This window comes from Serpula lacrymans (genome assembly GCF_000218685.1).
Source record: "Serpula lacrymans var. lacrymans S7.9 unplaced genomic scaffold SERLAscaffold_2, whole genome shotgun sequence".
In the NCBI taxonomy this organism is placed as follows: domain Eukaryota; kingdom Fungi; phylum Basidiomycota; class Agaricomycetes; order Boletales; family Serpulaceae; genus Serpula; species Serpula lacrymans.
This window is the reverse complement of record NW_006763291.1, coordinates 1,835,068-1,861,660: the sequence shown is the minus strand read 5'-3', so window position 1 is coordinate 1,861,660 and position 26,593 is coordinate 1,835,068. Positions and strand designations below refer to the sequence as shown.

The following is a 26,593-nucleotide window of genomic DNA, read 5'->3' as shown; positions in this document are numbered from 1 at the left end:
ATAGTGTAATAATATATTTCTACTCAGCAGCTTTATACCGGGTACAAGGTGCTACATTGATAGCATCATTAGAACATTATTAGTCTCCGGTGCTGACCTTTTCAATATATTGATGATAGTTGATTGATATCTTGTAAATAATAGAACATTGGGTTCAAGTGTACTACTCCTACTCTTCTGTCCAATAAAAAGTCACAGTCACATTTCTGTTTTTGACTTTAGCCGACCGAAAGACGTCAGATTTGGTGGCAATCTTCGGTGGTGCAAATAAACCAAAATCTGGCGCCACTACAAGTTTTGCCAGTCGGCCATATGTGTTATGCTCAACTCAAGTTTTGGTAAAGTCTCAGATAATTATATAATCAAATTATGTAATCACAAGCACTAGGATATAGCATACACACATATGTCGACTGGTTTGGAGTCTGGTCTGCACTGTTTTTTTTTTTGTCGCGCCCTAGAAATATTATATAATCAGCTCAATTACCACAAAGGACAGGCAACGGAATCCTGGATTCCATTGATCACAATATTTGTACTTACATGCTATCAGCAAAGAAATCAAGCTCATTTTGGCTCTGTCTGCCCTCCTCCCAACCTTCACGGTCGACCACATATCCTCAATGACATTGTGTCAGACCTATAACACAGGTGTTTTCCAGGCGGCAGAGCACAGGTTATTGTTATCTCCTTCATGGAATCCGGGATTCCTATTGCCATCCTTTTTTTGGTAATTGAGCTGAGTATATAATATTTCTAGGGCGTGATGAAAAAAAATGGCGCTGACAAGCTTTTCCAAAAACACTGTAAATATACTACTGTCATTAACCATCAGTTCAGATGGGGGGGGGGGGGGCTATTTGGACATCACAAAAGTAACATATTGTCACAGAGAGGTCACAGAAGCTGTGTTAAAATCATGCTTGGCACTATCAAGAGCAGAAAATTTGCCTAAGTCCCCAGGTATCAACTTTTTATCACACAAAATTTGACAAAAGCACATGTATTGATACAAATTTATAACCACATGTAGCCGTGAGGATCATTTGGGCTGTAATAAATTGCACTGGGCTTGTTGTTTGGCCCTGGTAGAGTGTAAGAACTCAGGGGGGGCACATGGGAATCCTGGACATGTATGAGGGGGGGTATTGCTGAGTAATTTGGGGGAGGAGCTGAGGGTGTATGCATGTGAGAACACCGCAGATTGTGCCAAGGGGAAAGCGGGAGTGGGGTGAAGGCAAAGAGATGGCAGAAGAAGAGCCGGACCCACCTGCAGAGGAAGATGTGTTTGGGGTGCAATAGCCAAATAATCCAGCAAAGTGAGGCTGGCCTGCCAGCTCCCTGTGCTTATCCAGGTGTGTTTTGATCCTAGTGAGGAGTTCCTTGACTGTCCCAGTGGTTGACAGTTGCAGGGCCCCAGTGACTGTAATGAGGTTGTCTTGCATTTGTAGGACAACAGGGGCTTCTCAAAATTCTTTGACAGTGTCCTTGTGAATGCGCATGGTATGGACGGCCTCATCCTCAGCCTTCTGTGCATCCTTCGCTGCCCTCTCCTTTGCTTTCTTGCTGTGCTCGGCCTTTTCCTGATTGAAATGCACCTTTAAAGCTGGGTGAATAACAAACTGAGCCTTGATTTTTCCTGTCCCCTGCTGCCTCTTCTTAGTCACCACTCCCAGCTGCTTGTGTGTTTCTTCAACCACATGGGAGATGATAGTGCATTGCACATTTGCAACATCCCTTTCTGCCTGCACCCAATCTAATTCCTCCTCTAGCTTCTGGCATATAGCCAGAAGCTGTGCTCGGTCTTGCTCAATGAGATTGAGCTGCGTTCAGGTTGAAACAAGCTTGGTGAGAAGCTCTGGGTGAGTTCTTCTTTGATCTTGTTCAATGCACACTGTTTGCCAATCTGTAAGCACCATGTTCAATGACCGCAGAGAGGAGGAGGAGGAGTGTGTAAAATATTGGCGCTGATGTCCTCTGCCGGACAGAGAGAGAGCGTGTGGATGAACGGCCTCAGAAGGTGTTGGAGAGGGGAGGATGTCCTGCCCAAGTTGAGAGGGAGACAGAGATGGAGCCGTTGCTGGACCAGGTCGATACATTTGACCAAAATTTCCTGGGAGATTGAGGCCAGCAATGTGTGAAAGCAAGGAGGGAAGTGGGGAGAGGGAGCATCCTGGAGATGGACAAAGAGATGGCTCTAGAGAGTGTGCAGGTGATTCTGACAGATGGGGCCAATTCATCAGCTCGGGAGGGAGGTCAGATTGAGCGGAGGAGCCAAGGGAGGGAGAGGGGAAGAGGATATCATCCTATTTTTCATCTTTTTCATTGTTTTCTTCATCCTCATCCCCGTTTTCTTCATCTCCATCCTTGTCCCCGTCATCATCATCAATCTCATCCTCAACCTCACTAATTCTACCCGCTGACTCGTCCATCTTGCTGCTGCTGTTGGAGGGATGATAAGACTTGTTGCTTGACGTGGCAATATTGGGATAGGACTCGGGGAAGTGTGCAGAGGTTGAGGTTGCATGGCTCGGGGTGAAGTTGTTATCAATAAATATATTTAGGCTTAAAGGGTAAATCCCCATCTGTTTGAAGACCATGCAGATGAGTTCTGGCGTGATGACAGCGTGAGCTTTCATGTGCTCATGTATAACATTATACCTGTCAATAAGAATCCCATTAAAAGCAAGTTGGCTGGTGTGAGTGGCCCACCTCCTTTGTACTGGACAGCATCAAGAGGTTGCAATTTATGCGTGGTTTTTGAGGGGAAACAGAAAATAATGATATTGTTGTTGTAGGTGATCTTTTGGATTGCAGGTTGTTCATGCAAGCTATGGGCGTCAAGAGTTAGTACAATAGGTTTGTTGTTGACACGGCGAGAGCTGGCTTCAGGAATAAACACATCACTGAACAATCTCTCACATATGTCATGGTCCATCCAGCCATTTGGCGTGCGTGAAATGCTGAGAAAAGAGAGAGAGAGAGAGAGAATCAGTAAAATAAAACTAGCATAACATAGGTAATGTACCTCCCAATGCCTTCAAGGCCTTGTACATCAGGAAATTGTGACAACACCAACAAGACACAGTCTTGGGGCACTGGAGCACAATGAAAACAACACTCAAAAGAAGAGGAAGAGGTGGGAGTGGTTACCCATTAGGTTTCAACAAGTTAGTTGTTGGTGGACAACAGGAGGACTCACTGAGTCCTTCCCCATGTATTGCTCCTGTATATATACTAAAATACATGAGGTACTGTACAGTTGTAAATAGAGTTTAAAGTCTGATGTTTAGCATGTGACCAGTCACATGATGAGTCTAGACATTGGTCAGGTGTTGTGTCACGTGACTGGTCATGTGACTTGGAAAAAGTAAAAGTAAAAGTACAAAAAAGTGAAGCGTAAGTAGGTGCTGGTATGTCAATTGTAACAGAAATAGCCTATTTTTCAAAATAAAGGAGGGCTTCATACAAACACCAGCAGCCAAAATACACTCGGTCACAGTGACGAGCTCAAGATTGTTGCTTGAAACTCAATAGGCATCCTTCTTTGTCCTGTTAAAGTAAAACTTACTCCCACTATTCTTCCAACCACCTCCCATCTGAATTCCTTTCTCGTCCATGTTCCAATTGTGCTCTGGGGGTATGCCATTAAACGTCTCATTAAACTGCCTTTGTTTCTCAAAATAATCTTGAACCATTGTTGATGATGAGAAGTGTTGTTACAAAACCACACACAAAACAAACTAACACACGATCCTCCCAGATTCCACAAAACTTGTTTATGGGCTTTGCCTCCTAGAACAGTGGGTGCTTTGGTTGTTCGTGGGGTGGTATGTATATTGATCCTTCAAAGTAAAACCCAGAAATGTATGGGTGTGGGTTTTGAGGAGGAGGGATAGTTGAATTATAGAAGATAGGGGCTTATGACGAGTATGGACAAGCACTACCTTGCTGATTGTAGCACAAGGTAGGTTTGAGAATGGGGTGACAAGGCAATGAGGTACCCAGTGATAGCAGGCTCCTGACGCACAGACTGTAGTGCTTAGAAGGACTCTAATCGAAAGGGATAACAATGACTTTGGAAATGACAAGTGACAATGACAGCAGTTAACAGTGGTAGCAGTGGGAAGTGTTGTGACCACACTGGATCGCAAGTAGCAGGGAGTAGTGAACTTGAGATTAGAGAAGAAGTCTGGATTATGATTTCTTGTTCTTTGAAGGTAAAATACAGGTATTTATATAGTAAAAGAAAGGTAGGCTATGCACAGTATAGCTGTGCAAAAAAAATGAGAAAGAACATGAAGGAAGGAATGTACACTGACAAATCCTGTGTAGGTAGTACAAGGTAAGATTGTCAAAATAAGAAAAAGAAAGGGATAGAACAACAAATGCTGTGTAAATAATGTCACAGGTTTGTACAGCCATAGAATAAAGTCCAATAGCAGAAAAAGAGTAAGAAAATCATGATGTCATGTAAAATGCAGTAAAAAAAGAGCAAGGCAGAAAAAATATCAGTATCAACACAGTTCCTTTATTGTCAGTCAGGCATTCTAAAAAATGTGTGTCCATAAAATGATTTAAAAATCAAAATTAATTGCACTGCAAATGAATGTTCTGCTGAAAAAAAAAGGAACTGGAGCCACAGGTCCACCACCTAGTCCAAATCCAATGGTTTCATGACTTTACCAATGGTCTTGTTGTAGTGGACTGTTACAATAACACAATTTTCGGACCTTTAATTTTGATTCTCCTCTTCAACTTTTTTTTGTAGTTTTCACACCCTGTGCCATGCGGCACTTTCCATTATTGTTCAAACTCCACTTCTCACACTGCGCTGCCTTTTTCTATATTAGATACAAGTATCTCACGCAGTGGAGCTGGTCACACAGGCTGTGCCCCATGACATCATCAGCCACTGCCTCCATCAACTGTACAGTACACATGTACAAACAATCTGTAGTAGTATATATACCCCAATAGATCAAGGAGACTCCTCAGTGAGTCCTCCTGTTGTTTACCCACAACTAACTCGGTCCTATCCTAAGGGTAACCACTCCCCTCACTACCTTTATAGCTTTGTCTGAGTTGTGCACCAGAGTATCAAAACTTTGGTTGTTACATGGACCACCTGGTCAAACAAGGGAGGCAGAGGGGTATTTCCAATTTGGAACAAATGTGTCCCAGGCAGCGTGCGGTAGGTGTAGCTGTAGCAAATACAATGGACAAAGGATGAATGTACCCAAGTGAATGGGACAGCGGTGTATATAGGTAACGCAACGGGATGAACCTTCTCCAGCTCAAAAACTACCCATTTACGCTCTAACCAGGCAAGACAAGTGACCAATGATTTAACAGTGGACGACGGCAGATTGATGTCATGAAGTTGGACCTGTTGCCCAATTTGGACCGGCTGCCGGGGCTTTGCTGATATTAAAAGTGGCACGTGGTAGTCAACAGATTGGCGATGGAAGCAGATAGAGAGCGGTGACATCAAGTATGGTGGAGGAGCAAGGAAGACAAGTAGGAGGAGGGTGTAGGTGACAAAGCAGTGGACTAAAATAGGTAGCCAGAAACAACCATCAGGTGAGAATAAAAAGGAGAGTAAAGGGCCCATGGTGGGGCTAAGTAAAGGAAAAAGGGTAGGGGGAAACAACAAAAGTGAGGGTGCAATGTGTAGCCAGTGGTGACGTGAAAAATTGCCAAAATGCCAAAAGTACTGAATGGAAAGCAAAGGTGAGTGCAAGTTGATTGCCTAATAGAGGTGGTGCTGATCAGCCACAAGTTCAAAGAGGCAATATTAATTAATATTCCACATGGCACTGTGCCTGTGTGGCGCAAAGGCAAGTCTTTTGAATATTTGCTTCATTATTGACACCTGTCCATGTTGGTGCATGACACCGTGTAGTGTGCTTGTTGAAATTTGTTGCTCTTTTTGGATCCAGACTTTGAGGTTTCTTGAGCTTGAGGACTGGATTGCAAGTACCATAGCAGTAATGCCAATTCCTGCCAGGCTTCTTACCACTGATTGCATAGGTATACATACAAAGTTTTCTTGGGTTGAGAGGATTTGCCTCCATGGTGTGATGTTGAGTCCAATCCATTAGCACCTTCTCCTCTGTGGTTGTTAGTAGTTGATTTGCTGCCTGTCCATCCTGTTGGGATTTGTGTAAGCCAGTTGCACAATCATGTAAAGTCTGCCGGGCAACCTGATTAAGAAAACAAGGTATTAGAACTATTGATTAGCATTTGATTGATCAGTTTGGCCTTGATCAATCACTCATGTTGTGTGCTTGAGCAGCACCAGTATATGCTTTATATTGTCCAGACTTTAGCCCAGTAAGTGCAGCCTGAATTCAAGTTTTATATTGAGGATCCCTCAACGCACACTTGGGATGTTTCCCTTTGGTTTTGCTGCAGTTACTGAGGCATGTCATAATTTGTTAATGAGCTGGATGTGTTTGACTTGTTCACCTGTCACTGTGTGGTGCATGCCTGGCGGTCTTGAAAAAGTTGAAAGTATGATTGTGCTGTGCTTGGCAGAGTGTTACTTTGTAGAAAATCACACAAAATAAGGGACTCGCTCAATAATGCATTTTTGAGGTAGGAAAATTTGGATTGTTCTTTTGGAAGGCATACAATTGTGTCTAAGTAATAAATTTAGCCATTTAGGCAGCAGAATTGTTGTATCCCGAAAATGTCGGGATATCCCCCCCTATCCAAACTGATGATTAACAACAATACCTCCAAGCAAATCAGAAAAAAACAATTTAGTAAGTTTGTTGGAAGTTATATTTGCACATCCTTAGATACCCAGCACTGTACAGTAGCACAGCCATCTAAATAGCAACAGTTACCTTTTTTTAGAGAACTGAGTAGATGCACCATAGCAAGTTACAGTCTTGCTAGAAAGGCAATAATATGACTGTGTGAGAAATAAGGCAAGTGGAGGATGAATATAACTCCTGAGAGTCTGTGTTTAGGATCTATCTTGTTAGAAATACTTATATACAGCTGGGGTGTGTCTATAATACTTCTGAGACAACTATGATGACTTATTCAGATGAATTCTGAGTGTACAGGCTCAAACAGTGGTATTTTTATTTCTCCCTTTTGGAAGTACAGTCTTATAGTATCATCAGAAAGGAAATAACAAAAACAACATAAAACATTGTCATTCATGCCACAGCCCAGAAAATCTGGGCCTCTGAAATGCCACCCCAAGTCTGAACTCCTGAATCTTCAGACTTCCCTGATTTGCGTCCATGCTCTGCTGTTCAACATATTATTGTACCTTCCTCCATAGTTTAGACCTTACAATACACATACAATTTATCCTCAATAAATAATTGTTTGCATGGAGCTCTGTACCTACATTACTAGTTACTCCTTACAATATCTATTCCCTCCAATAGTATATGAGCTATAACTCCTGTACCCTGTTCCTGCAGTTTGAATATCAATTGGCTTCTCTAATTTTTCTACCAAATCTCCTTCCAACCTTTGGAGAAGAGCCTTTACCCTATTTTTGTTGCAATTTCTATTCTCCCCTTGTTCACTCCATTGTTGAGTTAGGGACCAAGGTCCATGGAAGGGTCTAGTACACAAGCTATGCCAACTCCGAGCCTTGTACTCCATTCCATTACTCTGTGACAACACCAACAAGGTACTACCTTGGGGCACTGGAGCACAACCAACTACAACTCAATGAAAGGAAGGGAAGTGTACATGTAGTAACTCTCTACTCAGCCAAATAATAATTGACTGAGGTGACAAGGACAAACAAGTCTGAGTGTCTACATATGTGGGATTTTCCGCTTGCATGCGAAAATTTTCCCAATTATACTTTCTAGGTGCGTGTTTGTCATGCACCAAGTCTATTTATTGTTGACTCCAACAGTACAACCTGTGAAAGGAGGGAAGTTGGCTTTGTATGATTGCTCACTGCTGTTGAGAAAGGTTTAGTGGAGTAAACATAATATTTATATATATTATTTTGTTTATCTGTGATGGAAAATGATAAATAAATATAATAAGCATTATTTCCATGGTTTGGTGGTGAAGGTCAGGCTTTGGTTTTGTGGGAAGTTTTGGTGGACCAAATTTTTGGATTTGTCAGCTGATTGGAAAGTTGGTGACTGGGAAAATGAAAAGATCCAGAACTAGACCTTTGGAGTGTTCCAAGGATGGGTTGAAGGAAAAGCAGGGAAAAGATTCTAGACCTAACCATCTGAGAGCATTGGCTCACTACTAGTCAGAGATATCCCCACTCCAAGCCAGTGATTGAGGAACGCACGGATACCAAACCACAATAAATGATTTCAACAAGAAGCACATTACATGTATGCACAAGAAAATAATGGTTCTTACATATGCCATGACATTTAAGTGGTGATGGCCCAAGATGCTGGAAGGCTATGTTGGCAACAAAAAGATTTTATGGATGATAAAAGACATAAACAAAATGAGTCCTGGCAACCCCAGTATAGTAAAAAAGCCTGACTATGCCACCACCTTTAAATTGCAATAATATCTGGATTGACACCCTGAAGCAAAAATTCAGTAGTGCCTCCAATCCAAAATGCATGTCCTAGCATATCTGGATATCCTGCTTCCTGCTATACTGTGTTGCAATAGTTCAAGAACTATGGCCTGGTTAACAATGCCCAGGAACTTTCTGCAGTCTTATAGGCAAATAAAGGGGCCATGTTGGGCACCTTGGTGTTACAGGTAAGATGGTACCTTAGAGCTGTTATGGGACAAGTGGGGTGAGTGCAGGCAGTAACTAAGATGTTTGCCCTATCTTGCAGGGTAGGTATATGGAAGGTAGTGAAAACAGTATTACCAGGAAGATGATTGAATATCAGTGGCAGTGGGATGATGGCATGGAAGATATGTTTGGTGGGGAAAAAAAGATTGGCACTGGGGATGATAGGTTTGCCAAGATTGTGCAAGTAATTAGAGGGATGATTTGATGTTAGGAGGAAGAGGAGTGAAGGGGAGTGAAGGAAAGGAAGTGCCTACCAACAATATGACCAAAGGCTAGGCTGGCCATTGCCCAGATTGCAGCATTGAGAGAATTGGTCAGGTTGAGGCCATAACAAAGTGAGAGTAACACCTCTATAGTGATGGAGGCCTCTTTGTGCACTTGGAGGATATGGGAACCAGTTTTTGCAACTCCTCAACATACATGATGAAGCATTTTATGCTCATGCCAGGTAGCACCATTTATGGTGTGCCAGAAATGCAGACCGGCTAACCAATTATTGAGAGCGCTTGATGACACAGAGCTGGCTGCGTGCTGAGAAAGCTGCTAAGAGGGCCTTTAAAGCAGGCATGCAACTCTCTTTGGGAATGGTCAGTCAGTCACAATATTGAGTAAAGTAAAGTAACCCGGCCACGTAATTGCTGCATGTATTTTTGTCTAATGATCATGTCATAACTTGGAAGAGTTTGATTAGATGTGAGAACAGGAAGACAGCATCAAAATTGTGTTAGAAGGATGGGTGTTACAATACACAATTTTTGGACCTTCAACTTTCTTTCCCTGCTTCAAACTTTCTTTCTGAATTTTCACACATTGTGCCATATGGCAGTTTCCCTTTGTTTAAACTGCAGCCACATTGATGCCCACATATCAACTCCGCCTGGTTATGCCAGCGTCTCCCCGATTTCCTGATGATCAACATTAGTATAACAAGTTCCCTCTCTTAATGAGTTGTACACTTCCTTTCCTCTATTGAGTTATTGTTGTTGTTGTGCCCCAAGACTGTGTCTTGTTGGCATTGTTACACCAGCTCGATCATGTGAGAGAGTAATAGCTAAAAATAAACAGAAGCAGTGTAGCATGAGAAAGTAAAAGTAAAAGTGGGGCTTGAAATAAAAGGAAAGTGCTGTATGGCACAAGTGTTCAAAAAGAGAAAGAAAGTTTTAAGAGGAGACTAATAGTTGAAAATCCAAGAATTGTGTATTATAACACCTACAGTGTGGGGCCAGCATTTGAGCTAGGACCGGCATTTGAGCCAATCTGCCATAGCACATGCTTTTTTTGTGTAATCACCCACTACGTAGCCTGACCATGTTAAGAATGCATATATATTGTTATTGTAATGTAAAATCAATATGTGATTTTGTGTGCAATAAATTGAGGATAAAGCTCAACTTTAAGAGTGAATGGTGTGTAAAGTGGATATGATTTAATGTTGTGCCCCCAAAACTATGTACAATAGTGCTATAGTGTCACATACACATGTACAGTGTACTTAAAAGACTTTGGGGCTCGAGAGTATTGTGCCAGTATAGTGCCAGTGATGAGTGTCAACCAGAATGCTATCCGAGTGAGATATACCTTAATAGGAAGCAACACAAGATAACTGAGTTGTGTACCATAGCAACATTGTGGCAGCACAGTGTTCAATTTACCTCTTAAATATCCTAGGATGGTAGGCCGCCCAAAATCCATGACAAAAAAGAGGCAAATATCTAGGGAGTACCAAGAGGTGTTACAATTGATGTACCAGTACCTACTTACACTTCACTTTTTCATTTACTTTTACTTTTTCCAAGTCACATGATCAATCATGTGACACATCACCTGACCAGTGTCTAGGCTCACCATGTGACCGGTCACATGCTAGACATTGGACTTTAAACTTTATTTACAACTGTACAGTACCTCATGTATTTTAGTATATATACAGGAGCAATACATGGGGAAGGACTCAGCAAGTCCTCCTATTGTATCCTCACAACTAACTTGTTGAAGCCTAAAGGGTAACCACTCCCTCATCATCCTCTCTATAGCTTGTCTGAGTTGTGCGCCAGAGTAACAAACTCTTGGTTGTTACAAGAGGACGCTATTAGCAGAGCTGTTGCATCAGACAAACCCCAGATAGCTATTATAGCCCATAGAGCAATATATAGGCTCTTACAGCTGGTATATATAGTTGGTGTAGACAAGTCCCTATTATATAACTCTATATAGCTAGGTTTGTAACTATACCAGCTCTGATAGCTGCCTATAATATAGCTCCTATATTCCTATAGCAAGATTGGGGCTAACAGCAAAATAATTGCCAGCTGTGTAAATTAAACCCACAACCACATGCTGGCCACTTTTTTGAGCTTACTCAGCATGTTCATACCAGGGCTCTTAACCACTACACCATGTAGGCTTACAAAACATAACATATGATATAGTATATATAACCATCTTTTGGACTTAGTGAATTTTCTGACAAGTTGTTGTTGTAAGCTGCCTTGTATTTATGGACTTTTGAAATAAGTAGCTAGCTGATGAGGTACTTCTTTCCTATAGCTCACCTATGCAAGGTTCTTGCAATTTTTTCAATAATTATTTTAACTTCTTTAAAAATGCTTTTGTCAAAAACTTCTGACTACTTTCACAACTGTTCTATATAGTACTATAGGCAGCTATGAGAGAGATATATATTACTGGTAATCAGACAATAAGTAACATTTTATCACATTATTCAATAATTAGACTCACACATAAGATTTCTGGAGTATACAATAGACAATTAATATATTAGTAAATTACTGACCTACAGCTGTATAGCTCAAAATCAACTCTCATAGCTCATATAGTCTTACTACTGTACCTGTAAGGCTCAATATTAACTCCTATAGTCGGTATAGCTGGTATAGCTGGTGCTATAGTTGCATATAGTATTTCAAAGCCCAGATAATGCTGTTATAGCTGGTATAGTAACTTGCCTAGCTATATAGCTATATGGTTTTTCCTGATAACTGAAGTATATCAAGCAAAGCAAGAAGATGACTCACAGCCAAAATGAAGCATGCACACCATTTGTTGAGCTGTTGAAGAGGAGTTTCAAGAGGAAAATGGGAAGCCTGTGGTAGTCAACCACATCACTGTCTCTTGTTGGCTTGCTGGGGGACAAAGCATGAACCAATATATGGTTGAGAACAGAGCCTGTTGAAGTCAGAGGAGGCAGGCAGAGTGGTTTAGTACTGTCTTGAGCTTGGACATTGGGGGTTTTCTCTGAATCATCAATGCCTAAAGGAGCATGTGGATGAAGTCCTGAAGGCTCGATTGGGAAATCAGTTCCCGTTTAATGGTGTAGGAAAGAACTGGACTGACCGGTTTGTTGAGGAACATTCAGATATGGTAGGCAGTGTCAGGCAACAAATACGAAGCTATATAACAAAGCACAATGCCTGGTCAAGTCCTTGCTGGAAGGCGGTGAATCAGGGTATGAGGATGAAGAGTATCGGTATAAGCGCAAATCCAAACTAATATTGAACTAAAGAACAATACATCAAGTATGTACTTCTTTATATAGTGAACGGCGATGGTCAGACCGAGAAAGGGAGGAACTGAGAAAGTGGTCTGACCAGCTAGCTAACCAATAAGAAAAAAGGAAAAGGTGGTCCGATCTATCGTATTTACTAATCGTATGAGAAAATGTATTGGTAAGGGATGTGCAATTGGCTGTATCAGTAAGCCCATAAGAAGGCGCTGGCTCACAACCTTCTTTGCTTATCAATATTCCTCCGAAGTATTCCCCGACATAGCACTGGATTGTTGCTATGTCATTTGGATATATTCTTGAGGGTCTACAACAAGTCTCCTTCGTTGTAGGTACGATAGGACGTGAGTGTGAATAGAGAATAAGAAGAAAAAGGATAAAAGTAATAAAACACCTGCTGTAATCTCTAGTCCAAGGGCAAGAGGAGTGACAGGGATTGAGTCTGCTAACCACGACATGACAGGAATGCGATAAGAAAAATTGATTCCTCACAGGCAGGTACTGGAGCTGCAGTCTAGACAGTGCTCGAGGACGAGCTGTCAATCCATTCACTCACAAACAATAGTTTAACTTACTAGAAGACACAGTGGAGACACTTGATATCAAAGAGGATTGCATCTGGGCTGCAGATGAGACTGGGTTCCAACCAGGTGGTGGGAACAAAAAGTGTGTTTTTGGACCTGCAGGTGCTAAGAATCAGTATCAGCAATGCAGCGGGAACAGCAAAAACATCACTGTTATGGTGACAATTTGCACAGATGGTGCTAAAATCCCACCAGCTGTGATTTACAAAGGGAAAGCCTTCAAGTTTGGTACGCACTGGCATCAAAATAATGAGCTGTGTGCTTTGTAAGTAACTTTGTCATGGTAATCATCCTGTGATGCTGACACTATGCACCAAACACTGTGGGGATCGACTTATATGAGCCCAGCTTATATGCTGAAAATATTCAATTTTAGCTTTTTTCAGCCAGTCAGAATGCAGATATCCAATATCTTCAGCATATAAGCTGAGCTTATATAAGTCAATCCCCACAGTGAAAAGATTGCCTGTTTTGCATAAGGGTGGACTAATAGAGTTATTGGCTGTTGCTGGATTGAGGATTTTGACAAGAAGACTTGTGAAAAGACAGCTGGCAGACCAAGGCTGCTCCTAGTAGATGGTCACAACTCCCATTATACCAAAACATTCCTTACCTATGCACGCAAAGATAATTTTTATGTGCTGTACTATCTAGCACACACGACATATGTCTACCAAAGTCTTGATGTGGCTGTGTTTGGTGTATTGAAATGCTGCTGGTTAGAGGAATGGGATGAATTTGAGAGGACCACATACAGGATAGAAGATCACAAAGAAAAACTTTATAAAGGTTTATCAAAAGGCCCACATCCGGGCTCTCACCACCACAACAATTAAAGCTGCTTTCAAGCAAACAGGTGCCTGGCCACTAAACTGTAATATTATCTTGCATGATGTGATGGCCACAAGTTTGGAAACCTCAAGCCATGGGCACTTATCACTACAGCAGTCAAGTCCAGTACCAGGCTGTGACTACTGCTATTTATCAATATCAGCAATCCTGTGCTGGCAAAAACACAGCCAACGATAAAGATCTGTTTGGGTCTTCGTCAATCTCAACATCTAGCTCATTCCTTCAATCACTTACCCTTGTATCACCAAATGATCCCATTGGCTTCCTGACTACTCCTGCACAGCAGAAAAATAGACTGCCACAGGTAATTGTATCCTCCTTTTTTCCCTTGTTTTGGGCAGCGCTTTGCGTTCATTATCATGCTTACCTCATTATCTACCAACAACTATCTCACCTTCTTGAAGGCAGAAATACACCTTCCTTGACCTTGAGCCATGGACTGAACAAGAGTGAGCACTGCAGCAAGAACTCAATGCAACTCTTGACCATGAGGCTGCATGCAAAGCAGCCATGAGTGAGATGCAGTCCACAATCATCCTGCAGGGGATATACTGTAGTAAATTGCATGGTCAACTTACTGTGCAGGAGGAGGAAAAAATAAACACAAAAAAATATGGGAAGTTGATGGGAGATGGGCTTCCATATTACCTTACAAGTGATACCTTCTTTTCACAAGTTGTCGACCATGAAAAAGCGGTGGCAGATAATGAAGTCAAACAAGCTTGGAAAGAAGCAAGAGGACAGCGTGCAGGGGCTTTGGAGGCCTGGAAAAAGGATAACAAGGCAAGGAAGCAACACAACAGGGATCTGAAGGCAAATTATCAGGTTAAAGTCAATCAATGGAAGGAAGAGTGTGAGAATGCAAAAGCAGAAAAGCGCCAGCCTGCATGGAAAAAGCCAGTCTGTGGCAAGCTCAAAACACCATTACTTAAACCTACAGCAATAGAGGAAGCTATAGGAGATGATGCTGACCTGGATGCTGATGAGCATGAAAACAGCACAGAGGAGGAGGAGGAGTAGCATACTGATAACTGTTTAGATATTCAGTGTTGATTGAGTCTTTTAGATTTACTATATTTGGTGCTGGCTCAAATGCCTGGCATCAGGAAAAATGGGGGTAGCCATATAGAACAAATATAAAGCTATACTTGTATATAGGTACTTATAAAGTTGTCATAACTGTCAGACCTGTTATAGAACCTCTGGCATTTATAGAGTCACATATAGGCTCTTATAGATGACTAAAAGCTATTATAGCCTTTTATAGATGTTGAGGATCTTTTTTTACTTGTAGAGTCAAGCCAGCCAATTATAGCTGTTATAGATACTGGGGATCTTTTTTTACTTTGAGAGTCAAGCCAACTAATTATAGCTTTTGCCTAGGTTTTATAGTCTTTATAAAAAAAATAGCTGTAATACAAGTCTTATAGCTTTCACCTTGTTTCATATGTACCTATAGATTGGATCAATTATTTGGACATTTATTGCCATTATAACTTCAAGGGTAATGCAAGAAATGCGTAATATCAAAAGCAATATCAAAAATGCACAACATCATTAAAATAATCAAACAATCTAGACTATGAATAGACTTTACTACTAACTGAGTACTTATGCTACCATAGTTTCCTCTAAAGCATCAAAGTCAATCCTATAATTGTCTTCTTGAGGTTTTTGATTAAGATATTGAAGATTGGCTGATTGTCTGTATATATATATTTCACATTAGCTAAAGGATAGGCAGTAGATATATACCACTTACAAAATGCTTTCGTAAAGATTATTCCTCATTTGAGTCATCCAACTAGGGCAATGCTTCTGGAGTGTAGAGAGCTTCTCAAAGTAGAATCCCCATCTACTAATAAGATTAGGCAGAACTATTATAAACGTGATTAGAACTCACCTAATTTTGAACATATTCTCTGAAAAACCTTGTATGCTCTTACCACCACTATTATAGGCTCTAAGAGCACACTTAACCTAGTGGATAAGTAAGTAAATATTCAAGAGTAGGAAGAAGAAGTCATACCGCAGAGGCAACCAGTGCAAGTAGAGGCAAAGGAATACTTTTGAAAATATGTGCGTACCTAATTCCTTCACCTTTTCTTCCAAACCATTGGTTCCTTATGAGATCCTTGAAAACAGGGTTTGAGAATGGTTTTTGCTTGTTATAGGTTCTTCCCTGATACCCATAAATTGTAATACAATATAAAAAAATAGTTCTCACTTTTATATCAAGGTCCCCATCAGTAAATGCACATGTATCAATCAACCACTGAACAGCAAGTTTGATTTCTTCAGGAGACATATCCCCTGGGATACCATATGCACCATTGATCATGAGTCTGGCTTTGGCTACAACCTCTTCCCATATTTGGGGCCCAGCAAACCATACCTCAAAATTCAAGCAAGAGTTAAAACCAAATCACAGCAATGAAAGAATACACTCACATAATCCATCATGAAGATTTTCAACACTTCATTTTCTTCAACCTCCCTTAATTTGGATTCAAAGCTGTTGCTAATCTTGGAGCTTTCAGTGATTATTTGCCATGAGATATCAGAGTGTATATTAGAAGCGGGGAATCCTTCATTTGTTGAGATATGAAGACACATTTGAGTATGGGCTTCTATAGCTAGCTGTGCCAAAGAAGGAGGGAAAAGAGCTAGTGTAGGTTTGAGCTTCCTAGTCATAGCAGAAGATGAAGATACACTAGCTATTGCTGTGCTTTATGTGCAACTGGAAGGTTGAATAGAAAGAGCTGCAGATGGCAAACAAGATGGTGTGCTAGTGCTTTCACCAATATTAAAAGACAACTTTGATATACAAGATAAAGGGATCATATCTTCTTGTTCACTATCCCCTCTAACAGTGTTCCTAAACTCTTCTGTATCTGTATTGACATCCCCACTCCTGTCTTTATCTTCATTATCTATAGGCCTCCAGGATCTAGGTTGAGTTAAAGGTGGAGTCTAGACCATGTTATTATCATGCTTTTTATCCTGGTCATCTACTACCTCCCTCCTACGCCTACACTTCTGGGAGGGTGGCAGTGGGGCATCCTCCCCCTCATCCTCTTCCTCAAGAGTATCAGCAGTACATTTCAGGATTTCTAAATAGCATCAGTAGAATATAAGATTTTATGGGAGATTTAAAAAAACAAATACCTTGACATTGTCTCTCCAGAAATGTCTTTTGAGCTGCTTTGCTGGCAGCCCTAGTTTGAGCTTTCCCAACTTCCTTAAGCCTCTCATACTCCCCAGCATCTTTGGTAATCTTACCCTTCTGAGATTTGGTTTTACTAGAAGCAGATTTTTTATCCATGAGTAGTATAAGGAGGATGATGGACCTGCAATACGTGGGGAGGATTAAATTACCACACGTCAAATTTTGGTGTGGGAGCATCTGAAAGTATACTAACTTCACAAAGAAAAGACGTGCAAAAAGCTAAACTATTCAAACTACATTGTCTGCCCATCCATTTCTATTCTTTGCCCATGAAGAGAACTCTTTGTCAGTATGGAAAACAAAAGATGCTCTCTTGCCTTGGTATTGCAGATTGAAGTGCGTAATGTCTCAAGATCTGAAGATGGCGAAGTCACCTTGCCTTAATTCCAAGACCAGACCTGTTTCAACCATAACAAGGGCTTCACCTTGGAAATTACCAATAGGAAGGACAAGACAGAAGTCCTTGTCTTTGCTATCTTGGTGACCTTTGGTAGAGACATTGAGGTTAATCTCCAGTGAAAGGAAGGGGAATATTGGAGACGAATTGTTGCCAGGCAAAATTGACACAACTTCAGCCAATAACTCATACTCCTCAGGCAGCTGGAGCTCAATCTTGTGGATAGAGTGATTTTTAGATTAGATACCACAATAATGTACTATAAATAAGCTTACCACATCATTGATCCAATGGAATAGGTCTGCAAAGACAACTTTGATAATCTTGTAAATAGTGCCGTAATCTTTGATTTCCTTGGACAGGTAAGGGATTATCTGGGAATAGTTGGTACAATGTCCATCTTCCCTCTCCAATATGAGAGGCAAAATCTCAGTTGGAGCGTCATCTCCCTGGTTTTCAAGGAAGTTAGTGGGCAGCTGGAAAGGAATAACATGGCTGTATTAGTACTTACTCTTGTGCAGTGACGGTTGTACCAGGAAAAGTATAGCGCCTCAAACATGTCATTCTCATCATGTTGACCAGGCTTCTCAGTAAGCAGCTCATTATTCTCAAATGCAGCCAGGAGCTTTGGCTGTAGTGATGAGCGGATATAGTCAGGGAGGGATGTGCAAACAAAGACTATGAGGGAGCCGTCTGAGTTGCGAATATTGAGTGATTGGCTGATATCAAGAAGTTTGATAAGGCATAGAAAGCTTGAGTGTACAATGAACTTACCCCAAAATAATGCTTGCTGGGATCCTCAGGTACGTCTCACATGTAGCCTTTACACTGTCTTGATACAGAGACTGAAGCTAGCAATAACTCAGGTAAATGATCGGATAAGGCTCCCAATATGTAGCCACATACCTGTGTTCGCAAGTCATTAGTGTCTGTTGCTACATGGCCCCTCACTGCTCACTCCCTTGCCTTCTCAGTCCACAGGACATTGGCATTGCAATCATGTTCTGCCTGAAAGACTTTGCTTGCAGCCAAAGAATGATTATACGACGTAGGGATGGTGGTGGTGTTTTTCTCACTGAGAAAGCGAGATGGATAGGAGTTGGGAAGAGGACAGTCCTCTTCCTCATTGACTTCAGTTGGGGGACTGTACCACCTACTCAGAAATGAGTGTTCCAGTGGTGTAAGCATGTTGTAACCCAGTTGGTGCAGAGGGATAGCTGGATTACCAGTGCAAATAGTGGAAGTGTAGCAAGACTGCCAGGCGACGCAGTCATGATCAAGTAAGACAAAGTTACTAGGTATATTGTTATTAGCAAGGATATCCTATTATACTTCAATAAAGCTAAAAACTATAGCACGCACTTGAAGATAACAGAATCAAAAAAACGGTCTGACGAGCTGATATTTGTGCAATCAAATTCATTGGCTAGCTGATGCTCTGAAAGTATAGCCGGGGAGAACATTGATGCCATGCTAATGGGCAAAGAGAGGCGCATGCGACTGATAGTAGGAATGATGTGGTCGATAATTAAATTCCCTCAACAGTTCCTTTTTAAAGCTTGTAAGAGGTATACAAGAGGCGACTATCTTCAATTCTTACCTTTCTTTGGCATTCTTAGCAAATTTGCAAGGTCCCATGGTGAAGTGCCCTCCATGGCAGCAACTGAAACACAAAGACCCAGACCGGCAATAAGTACTAATAAATATATGGAGCCTCCACCAGCAAGGGCTGCAAACTGGCTTTCAGTGGAATGCCAGTCTTGGAACGTCCTTTTGCTGGGTTTGTTGGACAGATGGGCAATTTCTTGATTGTATATTCCATTGAGAGAGAGACCTGTTCATATTTTGATACTACAATTTGAGATATGAGCGAAAAATATTGAATATGAGAGAAAGACTGGTGTACTTACCTTTGACATTTTGTGACAAGCCACATAAGGTTGACCATCAGAAGAAGCTATATCCTTGCCACTAAGTCCCTTGCAACGAGCAACAACTGACATAAGTGATTTGTCGAGATATGCTCCCTCCTGGATTGCAGACTTGACATTCAGGAGCCAAGCTTCTGGGTTGTGCGCATTAGAGCCCCAATGAGCGGATGAAAGAGTGGCAATGATGGCATTGACATTCTCGCTTGTGTTGATCCAGGGACTACTTCGTTGTTGCCATGTACCTTCGCCACCCTGACGCTGCAGTGCAAAAGTAATACCACCCCTAGGACAAGGGCGACGGGGCTCAGAAGCTGGTGCCAGGTCTTGAGGTCATTGAGTTCGTCGTCTTGTTGCTCTGGATTTCCCTCGATTGCTTTGTTTGGAAGCCATAATGGTTTTTTTCGGAATGCTGGTATTGGGTAGGTTGATTGATTCAGAACCAGAATCTTGAAGTGTATCAGTGCCAGTAGAGGGGTGAGACTCGTCCAACCAGGGAAGCATGTTTGGTAGTGCTGATTGCTCTTTAGGTAGTTTATTAAATTAGTTGTAGTATTGGATGGTGCCGTTGGCTCTCCAAAGAGGAACCGGAAAAAAAAATGTAAACATACCTAGTGAGGGTTCACCTAACAATAACTCGGATTCAGATAGAACTGACAAATATATAGTTTCAGCTGAGGATAGCCAGATCAGAAATCAAACTTGAAAGCTTACCTGGCAATGCAGACAAAATTGATGCGTACAATAAAAATGTTGATAAGTTGCTCTGAAAGTCGACCAGGCCTTCGGGTAAGTCTTGGATACCATTGAGTATTTCCACCAGATGCATGAGGTCATTCCCATACATGCTCAGTGCATGTGCCAGCAGCTCACATTCCGATATGGACAGCATTTTTTGGGATAACCAGTTGAGCGGGCGTTTGAGCACCTGCCATTCTTGGTCTGACCATAAGTGGAAGGTGTCCGAGCGTCCGGGCAGCATCCTCTTTAGGAAGGTGTGCAAACATCTGAGTGTGATCACATGTCCCCTCTAAAAGCAGGAAGTGCTCAGCAAGGTGAGCACTTCCTGCTTTTGGACTCACCGCTATTTTATCTTGCCTTACTCACCTAGTATGCCTGCAGGTTCCAGCTTAAGGAAGTATGGCTTCCACGGGCCTCCATCAGGGCCAGCTTGCTGCTCAAAATTGTGTTGCTCACCCATCATTAACATTTCTCCTAGGAATCTTGCCATGGCCACGCTCAATGTAAGTACATTGTTGGTTTGCACCTTAGTTTTTCACTTTATACTCCAATAGCACCCATATTCTTTGGAAGGTTTTCCCATCCGACGCCATGGTACCCCACCGACCAAACCCAAAGTACGTCCATCCCATTATTTTCTTGATGTCTCTCTCACTTATCCCTGTTCCAGTTCAACGCTTTCCTATTTAAAGGACCTAAGCAATATTATCACACCTTTATGGACCCCCTTATCAAGGCAGAGGCAGCTCCCTTGAAGAATTACTGCGCCCTTGAAGACATGCTCCACATCCTATTTCCCCTATCTGAACTCTTCCCATCTACGCCGGGTGCTCTCCCTCAAGAAAACCCCTTGTTCACTGCCTTTGAATGCCTTCAACAGGAAGGGCTTTACTCATCTGATTTAGGGAAATGGACTGCTGCAAGTTCCTGCCCGGATTTGACTAAACCATGGAGCCCTGGCTCAGAAGGAGAGGTCGCAGATTTTCTCAATTATCTGGTTCACAAAGTTGATCAGCTTGTGGATTCCGGCACCTTCAAGAGGTCCAGATGGTGGACTTCTGTGTATGCTGTCCAAGCAGTCGGTGATGCTGGTGGAAGGCGCCGCCCAGATCTTGTACTCATATCCTCCAGTGACACGTCTTATCCCCCTAAGCTCCCTCCTGCAAGTATGAGAAATGCTGACAGTCTTGGCGAGCTCAAGGACCAAGAGGAAAATAAAGCCTCTTTTGACAAGGTACACGAACAGCTTATGGGAAGATTGTCATTTGTTAGGGTTGCACAAGATTGATGTATCTACACTCTAGGTACTTCTTTGCTTCCCACAAGTATCAGACCTTTGGCAGAGTCAATGGTCTCAGCCTGTTTCTTGAAAACAATGTATCTGAATACTCCGCCTTTATGATCCCTTACTTCAAGCGCCTCTGCAAGGTTCTGTTTGGGTCCACATTGTTCCTCTTAAAGAGATTTGTAGAGGCAGGTCCGCCACCATTCTTTGTACTGTCGCATGCCTCCCATGACAATGTTCTTGATATCCTCGGGGAAGCTCTAGAGGAAAGTCAACGCAATGAAAGGTGGAAGGATCTGAGGAGGCCTTTTAGCAGAGCGTCAGGGTTTGTCCATCATCTGGATCTTTGGAGGTCCGATGATGAGCAATTTGCATTCCAGGCCCCTTTGGTGTCGAGCTACGTCTCAGGTGCAAAAGGGACCAGTGGAAGTATGGCAAGGTATTTGAATCTGATCACTTCCTCCACATCCTCTCTTCAGGCAGTCAAGGCATCTAATCGTCTGCAAGCTGTTACTCTCCAATCTCTTAAACGCCATCATAATGCCTTGTCTCCGTTCCTTGCTTCTGATATTGCAGATTCTAAGCGCCCTCATACTAAATAGTCATGTATTTGTAATGTGACCTTGTTGGACGTCTGTAAAATTGGGTTCTCTGTAGCATCCATTGTTCCTCATTCTCTAACCTAACAAAATGCTTGTCAACCGTAATACTCCTCATCCATGCCCAGCATCATGTGGCAGATCTTTTTCCAGCACCCGTGCCCTCAATATGCACCTTGGCTCTGCAAGAAGCTGTGCTTGATACCACAAGGGTAAATTGAGAGAGATCCTAACCCAGCAGGATGGCAACTTGGAGAGGCAAGGATTGCTGGTGGAAGAAAATTTAGATACCCCCTATGGCCCTCCACATCCATTCCAGAAGGAATCCATGGGAGATGCTGTGGAAGATATTGAAGAAGATCTATTTGCATTCATCCCACTCAAGCAACCTGAACAGGAGGATCTGGAGCCGGGGGAGGCAGCGGGTCCTTCTAATCATCCAAATGCCATTTTCCTGAATGATAATGATGATGAGCATGTAGAAATTCTCCCCCCTACAGCAGGTCAGATAATATGTATGGACCATACCTTGCATGGGGGATGGGGAAAAGGGTTTGAAGGGGCAAGAAGGGCTGTAGACAACTATGGGGATGTGGATATGGATAATAATTTCCCAGTTGCCTCTGGACCACAGGATACTAGGTTCTTTCCATTTGCATCAGAAACAGACTGGCGAGTCGCCTGTTGGGCAATCCAGGATGGAATAGGTCACAAATCATTTGACCGTTTGTTAGCTATTCCAGGGGTATGTTTTTATTCTATTCACTTCCTGGATCTCCTTAAAGAAGCCATTATTTCAGGTCAAAGAGAGACTGGGTCCTGTCACAACATTAGAGGGCTACACAAGATAGTTGACTCTGGTATTCCATCCAGAGCTGATTGGACGTCAAAAACCATTGCATTCCCAGATGCCCCTGATGACAAGCATCTAATTCATTACCGTGATGTCATTTCTGCCATTTGTAGCCTCCTTGGCAACCCAGCCCATGCAAAACACATTGTCTACAAACCTAAGAAGATATTCAGTAATGCACAGAAAGAGAATAGATATTACAATGAAATGTGGACTGGAAAGTGGTGGCATGCAATCTAGGTCAGTATTACCTACGCTGGATATTAGTTTTATTTGAATGTTGACTCTTATGTGTGCAGGCACATCTACCTAAGGGAGCAGCTCTTTCACCAGTCATAATTGCTACAGACAAAACACAATTGACGCAGTTCTCAGATTCCAAATCTGCCTATCCTGTGTATCTAACTTTGGGCAATATTCCACATGCAATACAATGGAGGCCAAGCCAGCATGCCTGTATCTTAATTGGCTACTTGTCTGTAAGCAAAATCATAGGCATGCAACTCACTTCGAGAGAAAAGTCATCCAGAGTGCAGAGACTATTTCATGAGTCAATGAAGATTATTTTGGACCCATTAAAAAAAGCTGGGAGGGATAGAATAGAGGTGGTAGGAGGAGATGGAGCAGTGAGAAAAGTATACCCTGTGCTAGCCTGCTATGTGGCCAATTATCCAGAGCAGTGTCTGGTGACATGCTCAAGATATGGTACCTGCCCCAAATGCAAACAACCTCCAGAAGAGCTTTCAGCCTCTACTGCAAGAGAGCCACGTACTGATCAATGGACAGAGTCAGTAATCAATAAGGCTAAGGAAGATACACACACATTCATTCCATCAGTTTCAAGAGAGGTGCAAGGAGTAACTAGTATCTGGATCCATCTACAAGCCTTTTTGGACCGGTTTTCCTCAATGTAACATTCATATTGCAATCACTCCTGATGTCCTCCACCAGTTATACCAGGGCATTTTCAAGCACATGGAGCATTGGTGCCAGAAACTACTAGATCCTAAGAAACTTGATGCACGCATCAGAGCACTTCCTCCCTGCTTTGGTGTTCATTATTTCAAGAATGGCTTTTCGGCTCTTGGTCAAATAAGGGGGAAGGAACGGAAAGATATGGCAAAGATACTATTGGGATGCCTTATTGGCAAACTTCCACGTCATGCTATCATCACCTATTGATCACTTTTAGACTTTGTTCAGATAGCCCAATACCCAACGCATGGTGATACCACCTTGGGCTACCTTGCCCGATCTCTCAATATTTTTCACCAACACAAAGATATCCTTACCTGTCTTGGAGTCAGGGACCATTTCAACATACCTAAATTTCATTCCCTCTTACAGTACCAGGAGTTTATCACATGGTTTGGCACCACTGACTGTAACGACCAAGAGTTTCTTACTCTGGCGCATAACTTGGACAAGCAAAAGAGAAGAGAGAAAGGGATCACCCCTTAGGTTTCAACGGGTTTGTTGTGCTAGACAACAGCAGCGAGTCCTTCCCCAAGATGTAAGGACCATTTATTATTTTCTCTATGTCTTGGTTTTTGAACGCTTTCCCTGTTACACCTCTGGCTTTAGGGCTAGAGGTATCATTTGCTATTCTACTTCTCATAGCCCTCACAGGCTTTCTCAATCATTGTTACCACTTTATATCACAGATCAGAGACTGGGTATCACTCCCAGCTAGCCAGCACAATGGGTAAGGGCTGATAGTAGGCATCTCGCCAACCAGCTCCAAGCCCCATCAAGGCCTGGATATACTAATAAACGCTTTGATCAGGATCGTACCTCATCATGAGGATACAGTTCCTGAACACGCGTGACAAACACCTATTATTAGTACAACTCTCTCACCTGCTGATTAATCATTCAAAGTCGTACAATAGTTATTCCTTTTTCTTATTGGTCGATTTATTCCTCAGACCACTTTTTGTTTATTCCCCTTTCGGTCTGAGGGATGGACAGTTAGCTATTAAAGCCCTGCACATCTCATGTATAGTTCTTTAGTTTTCTATTACTTGATTTACCCGCTTTACTCCTCAACCGAAATCCTTGAGTTTACTCCCAAATCCTCTACTTGCTATATTTACTAGCATCTGTTGACCTCAAGCTCATTGAACCTCTTACTCCCTGCAAGTGCAGTAGGAGACAGGTTTGGTTTTTGTTATAGTTTAATGTTGCCTCACACAAGATTTATTGGGGTTTATATACTAATGCAGGTTTGTTTGTACATATGTACTGTACAGTTGCTAGGGGCAGTGGCTGCTGATGTCATGGGGCCTAGCCCGTGTAATCAGCTCCACTGCGTGGGATACTTGTAGCTAAAATAAGAATAGGGCAGTGCCGCGCGAGAAAGGTGGAGTATGAAATAAAAGGGGAAGTACCACATGGCACAGTGTGAAAACTACAGTACAAGGTTAAAGCGGAGAATGAAATTTAAAGGAAAGGTCCGGAAATGAAAAGTAAGGTAAATGGTCACATGACTGTGAGGAATCGATTTTTCTTATCGCATTCCCGTCATGTCGTGGTTAGCCGACTCGATCCCCGTCACTCCTCTTGCCCTTGGACTAGAGATTACAGCAGGTGTCTTGTTACTTTTATCATTTTTCTTCTTATTCTCTCTTCACACTCACGTTCTATCGTACCTACAACGAGGTAGACTTGTTGTCGACCCTCGAGAAGATATCCAGATGACATAGCCACGATCCAGTGCTATGTCTGGGAATACTTTGGAGGAATATTGATAAGCGAAGAAGGTTGTGAGTCAGCGCCTCATCATGGGCTTACTGATACAACCAATCGCACATCCCTTACCAATACATTTTCTCATACGATTAGTAAATAAGATAGATCGGACCACCTTCTCCTTTTTTTCTTATTGGTTAGCTAGCTGGTCAGACCACTTTCTCAGTTCTTTCCTTTCTCGGTCTGATCATCGCCGTTCACTATATAAAGAGGTACATACTCGATGTATTGTTCTTTAGTTCAATATTAGTTTGGATTTGCGCTCATACCGATACTCTTCATTCTCATACTCTGATTCACCGCCTTCAAGGAAGGACTTGACCAGACATTGGGCTTTGTTATATAGCTTCGTATTTGTTGCCTGACAATGACTGGTCATGTGACTTGGAAAAAGTAAAAGTGAAAAGTACAAAAAGTGAAGTGTGAGTAGGTACTGGTACGTCAATTGTAACACTGACAACTACAATATGGAGATGTTTGAAATATTTCATATAGACTTTGCTAAAGATGGATGGAGGGCCTCCAATAAGAGGAATGAAGCTCCTCAAATGATCACCTGGCTGCTGCGTAGGGAAAAAATATTTGCTTTTGAGTGTTATCTTAAAATGAGCATGGAAAAAGACAATGAAGATGTTTTCCTTTGTGCCAAGTCTCAGGATTGTTATATTATTATTGCAAAGAATCCAAGAAAATCCCAACAATCACTTATATCTATCATGGAGAAGCACTCCTGCCCAGGCTTTGAGGACGTACTCAAAATCTATCTTAACTCAAAATTACAGCAGCCCCATTCCAGGGCACAATGATGTGGACTTGTTTGATAACCAAATGGATGCTGTAAAGGCAAAACCCTCAAGTGTTGGTGCAGCATCCTAGGTTAGATACTATTATAGTGATGAACTCCAATGACTGTGAATCAACAGGTTTGACAGGTAAGTTCTATAATATAAAGCTCTATCTACTATCTGTTTAAAAGTTGTACCAGGCACAAGAATTGGATGTCTCAGAGTGATCTTCAAGTTACCTACAACTTTATATGGCACACATAGTGCACCTTCTAACTGGCCCAAAGATCATTTGGCTT

At 42.1% G+C, this 26,593-nt stretch overlaps 5 protein-coding genes across 5 annotated transcripts; 2 read left to right on the top strand and 3 right to left on the bottom strand.

Annotated features, from left to right (window-relative positions):
- Positions 1 to 1,466: 1,466 nt before the first annotated feature.
- SERLADRAFT_405485 (uncharacterized protein) lies at positions 1,467 to 2,639 on the bottom strand (the record flags this gene model as incomplete). The annotated part of the gene is made up of 3 exons (XM_007313689.1): positions 1,467 to 1,823; positions 1,896 to 2,173; positions 2,408 to 2,639. The coding sequence occupies 3 exons, from the start codon at positions 2,637 to 2,639 to the stop codon at positions 1,467 to 1,469; spliced, it is 867 nt and encodes a 288-aa protein (XP_007313751.1).
- Positions 2,640 to 13,799: 11,160 nt separating this feature from the next.
- Positions 13,800 to 14,746, top strand: SERLADRAFT_405484 (uncharacterized protein; the record flags this gene model as incomplete). Its single annotated transcript, XM_007313688.1, has 2 exons — positions 13,800 to 14,030; positions 14,312 to 14,746. The coding sequence occupies 2 exons, from the start codon at positions 13,800 to 13,802 to the stop codon at positions 14,744 to 14,746; spliced, it is 666 nt and encodes a 221-aa protein (XP_007313750.1).
- A 591-nt stretch (positions 14,747 to 15,337) lies between these two features.
- SERLADRAFT_405483 (uncharacterized protein) lies at positions 15,338 to 16,420 on the bottom strand (the record flags this gene model as incomplete). Its single annotated transcript, XM_007313687.1, has 6 exons — positions 15,338 to 15,431; positions 15,489 to 15,603; positions 15,630 to 15,706; positions 15,814 to 15,908; positions 15,954 to 16,121; positions 16,178 to 16,420. 6 exons carry the CDS (start codon positions 16,418 to 16,420, stop codon positions 15,338 to 15,340), a joined length of 792 nt encoding a protein of 263 aa, XP_007313749.1.
- Positions 16,421 to 17,303: 883 nt separating this feature from the next.
- Positions 17,304 to 20,172, bottom strand: SERLADRAFT_433486 (uncharacterized protein; the record flags this gene model as incomplete). Its single annotated transcript, XM_007313686.1, has 7 exons — positions 17,304 to 17,567; positions 17,628 to 17,801; positions 17,864 to 18,071; positions 18,127 to 18,203; positions 19,263 to 19,606; positions 19,892 to 19,933; positions 19,995 to 20,172. The coding sequence occupies 7 exons, from the start codon at positions 20,170 to 20,172 to the stop codon at positions 17,304 to 17,306; spliced, it is 1,287 nt and encodes a 428-aa protein (XP_007313748.1).
- A 337-nt stretch (positions 20,173 to 20,509) lies between these two features.
- On the top strand, positions 20,510 to 22,998 carry SERLADRAFT_433485 (uncharacterized protein; the record flags this gene model as incomplete). Its single annotated transcript, XM_007313685.1, has 7 exons — positions 20,510 to 20,524; positions 20,576 to 20,638; positions 20,692 to 21,288; positions 21,348 to 21,714; positions 21,790 to 21,907; positions 21,964 to 22,117; positions 22,147 to 22,998. 7 exons carry the CDS (start codon positions 20,510 to 20,512, stop codon positions 22,996 to 22,998), a joined length of 2,166 nt encoding a protein of 721 aa, XP_007313747.1.
- Positions 22,999 to 26,593: the final 3,595 nt, after the last annotated feature.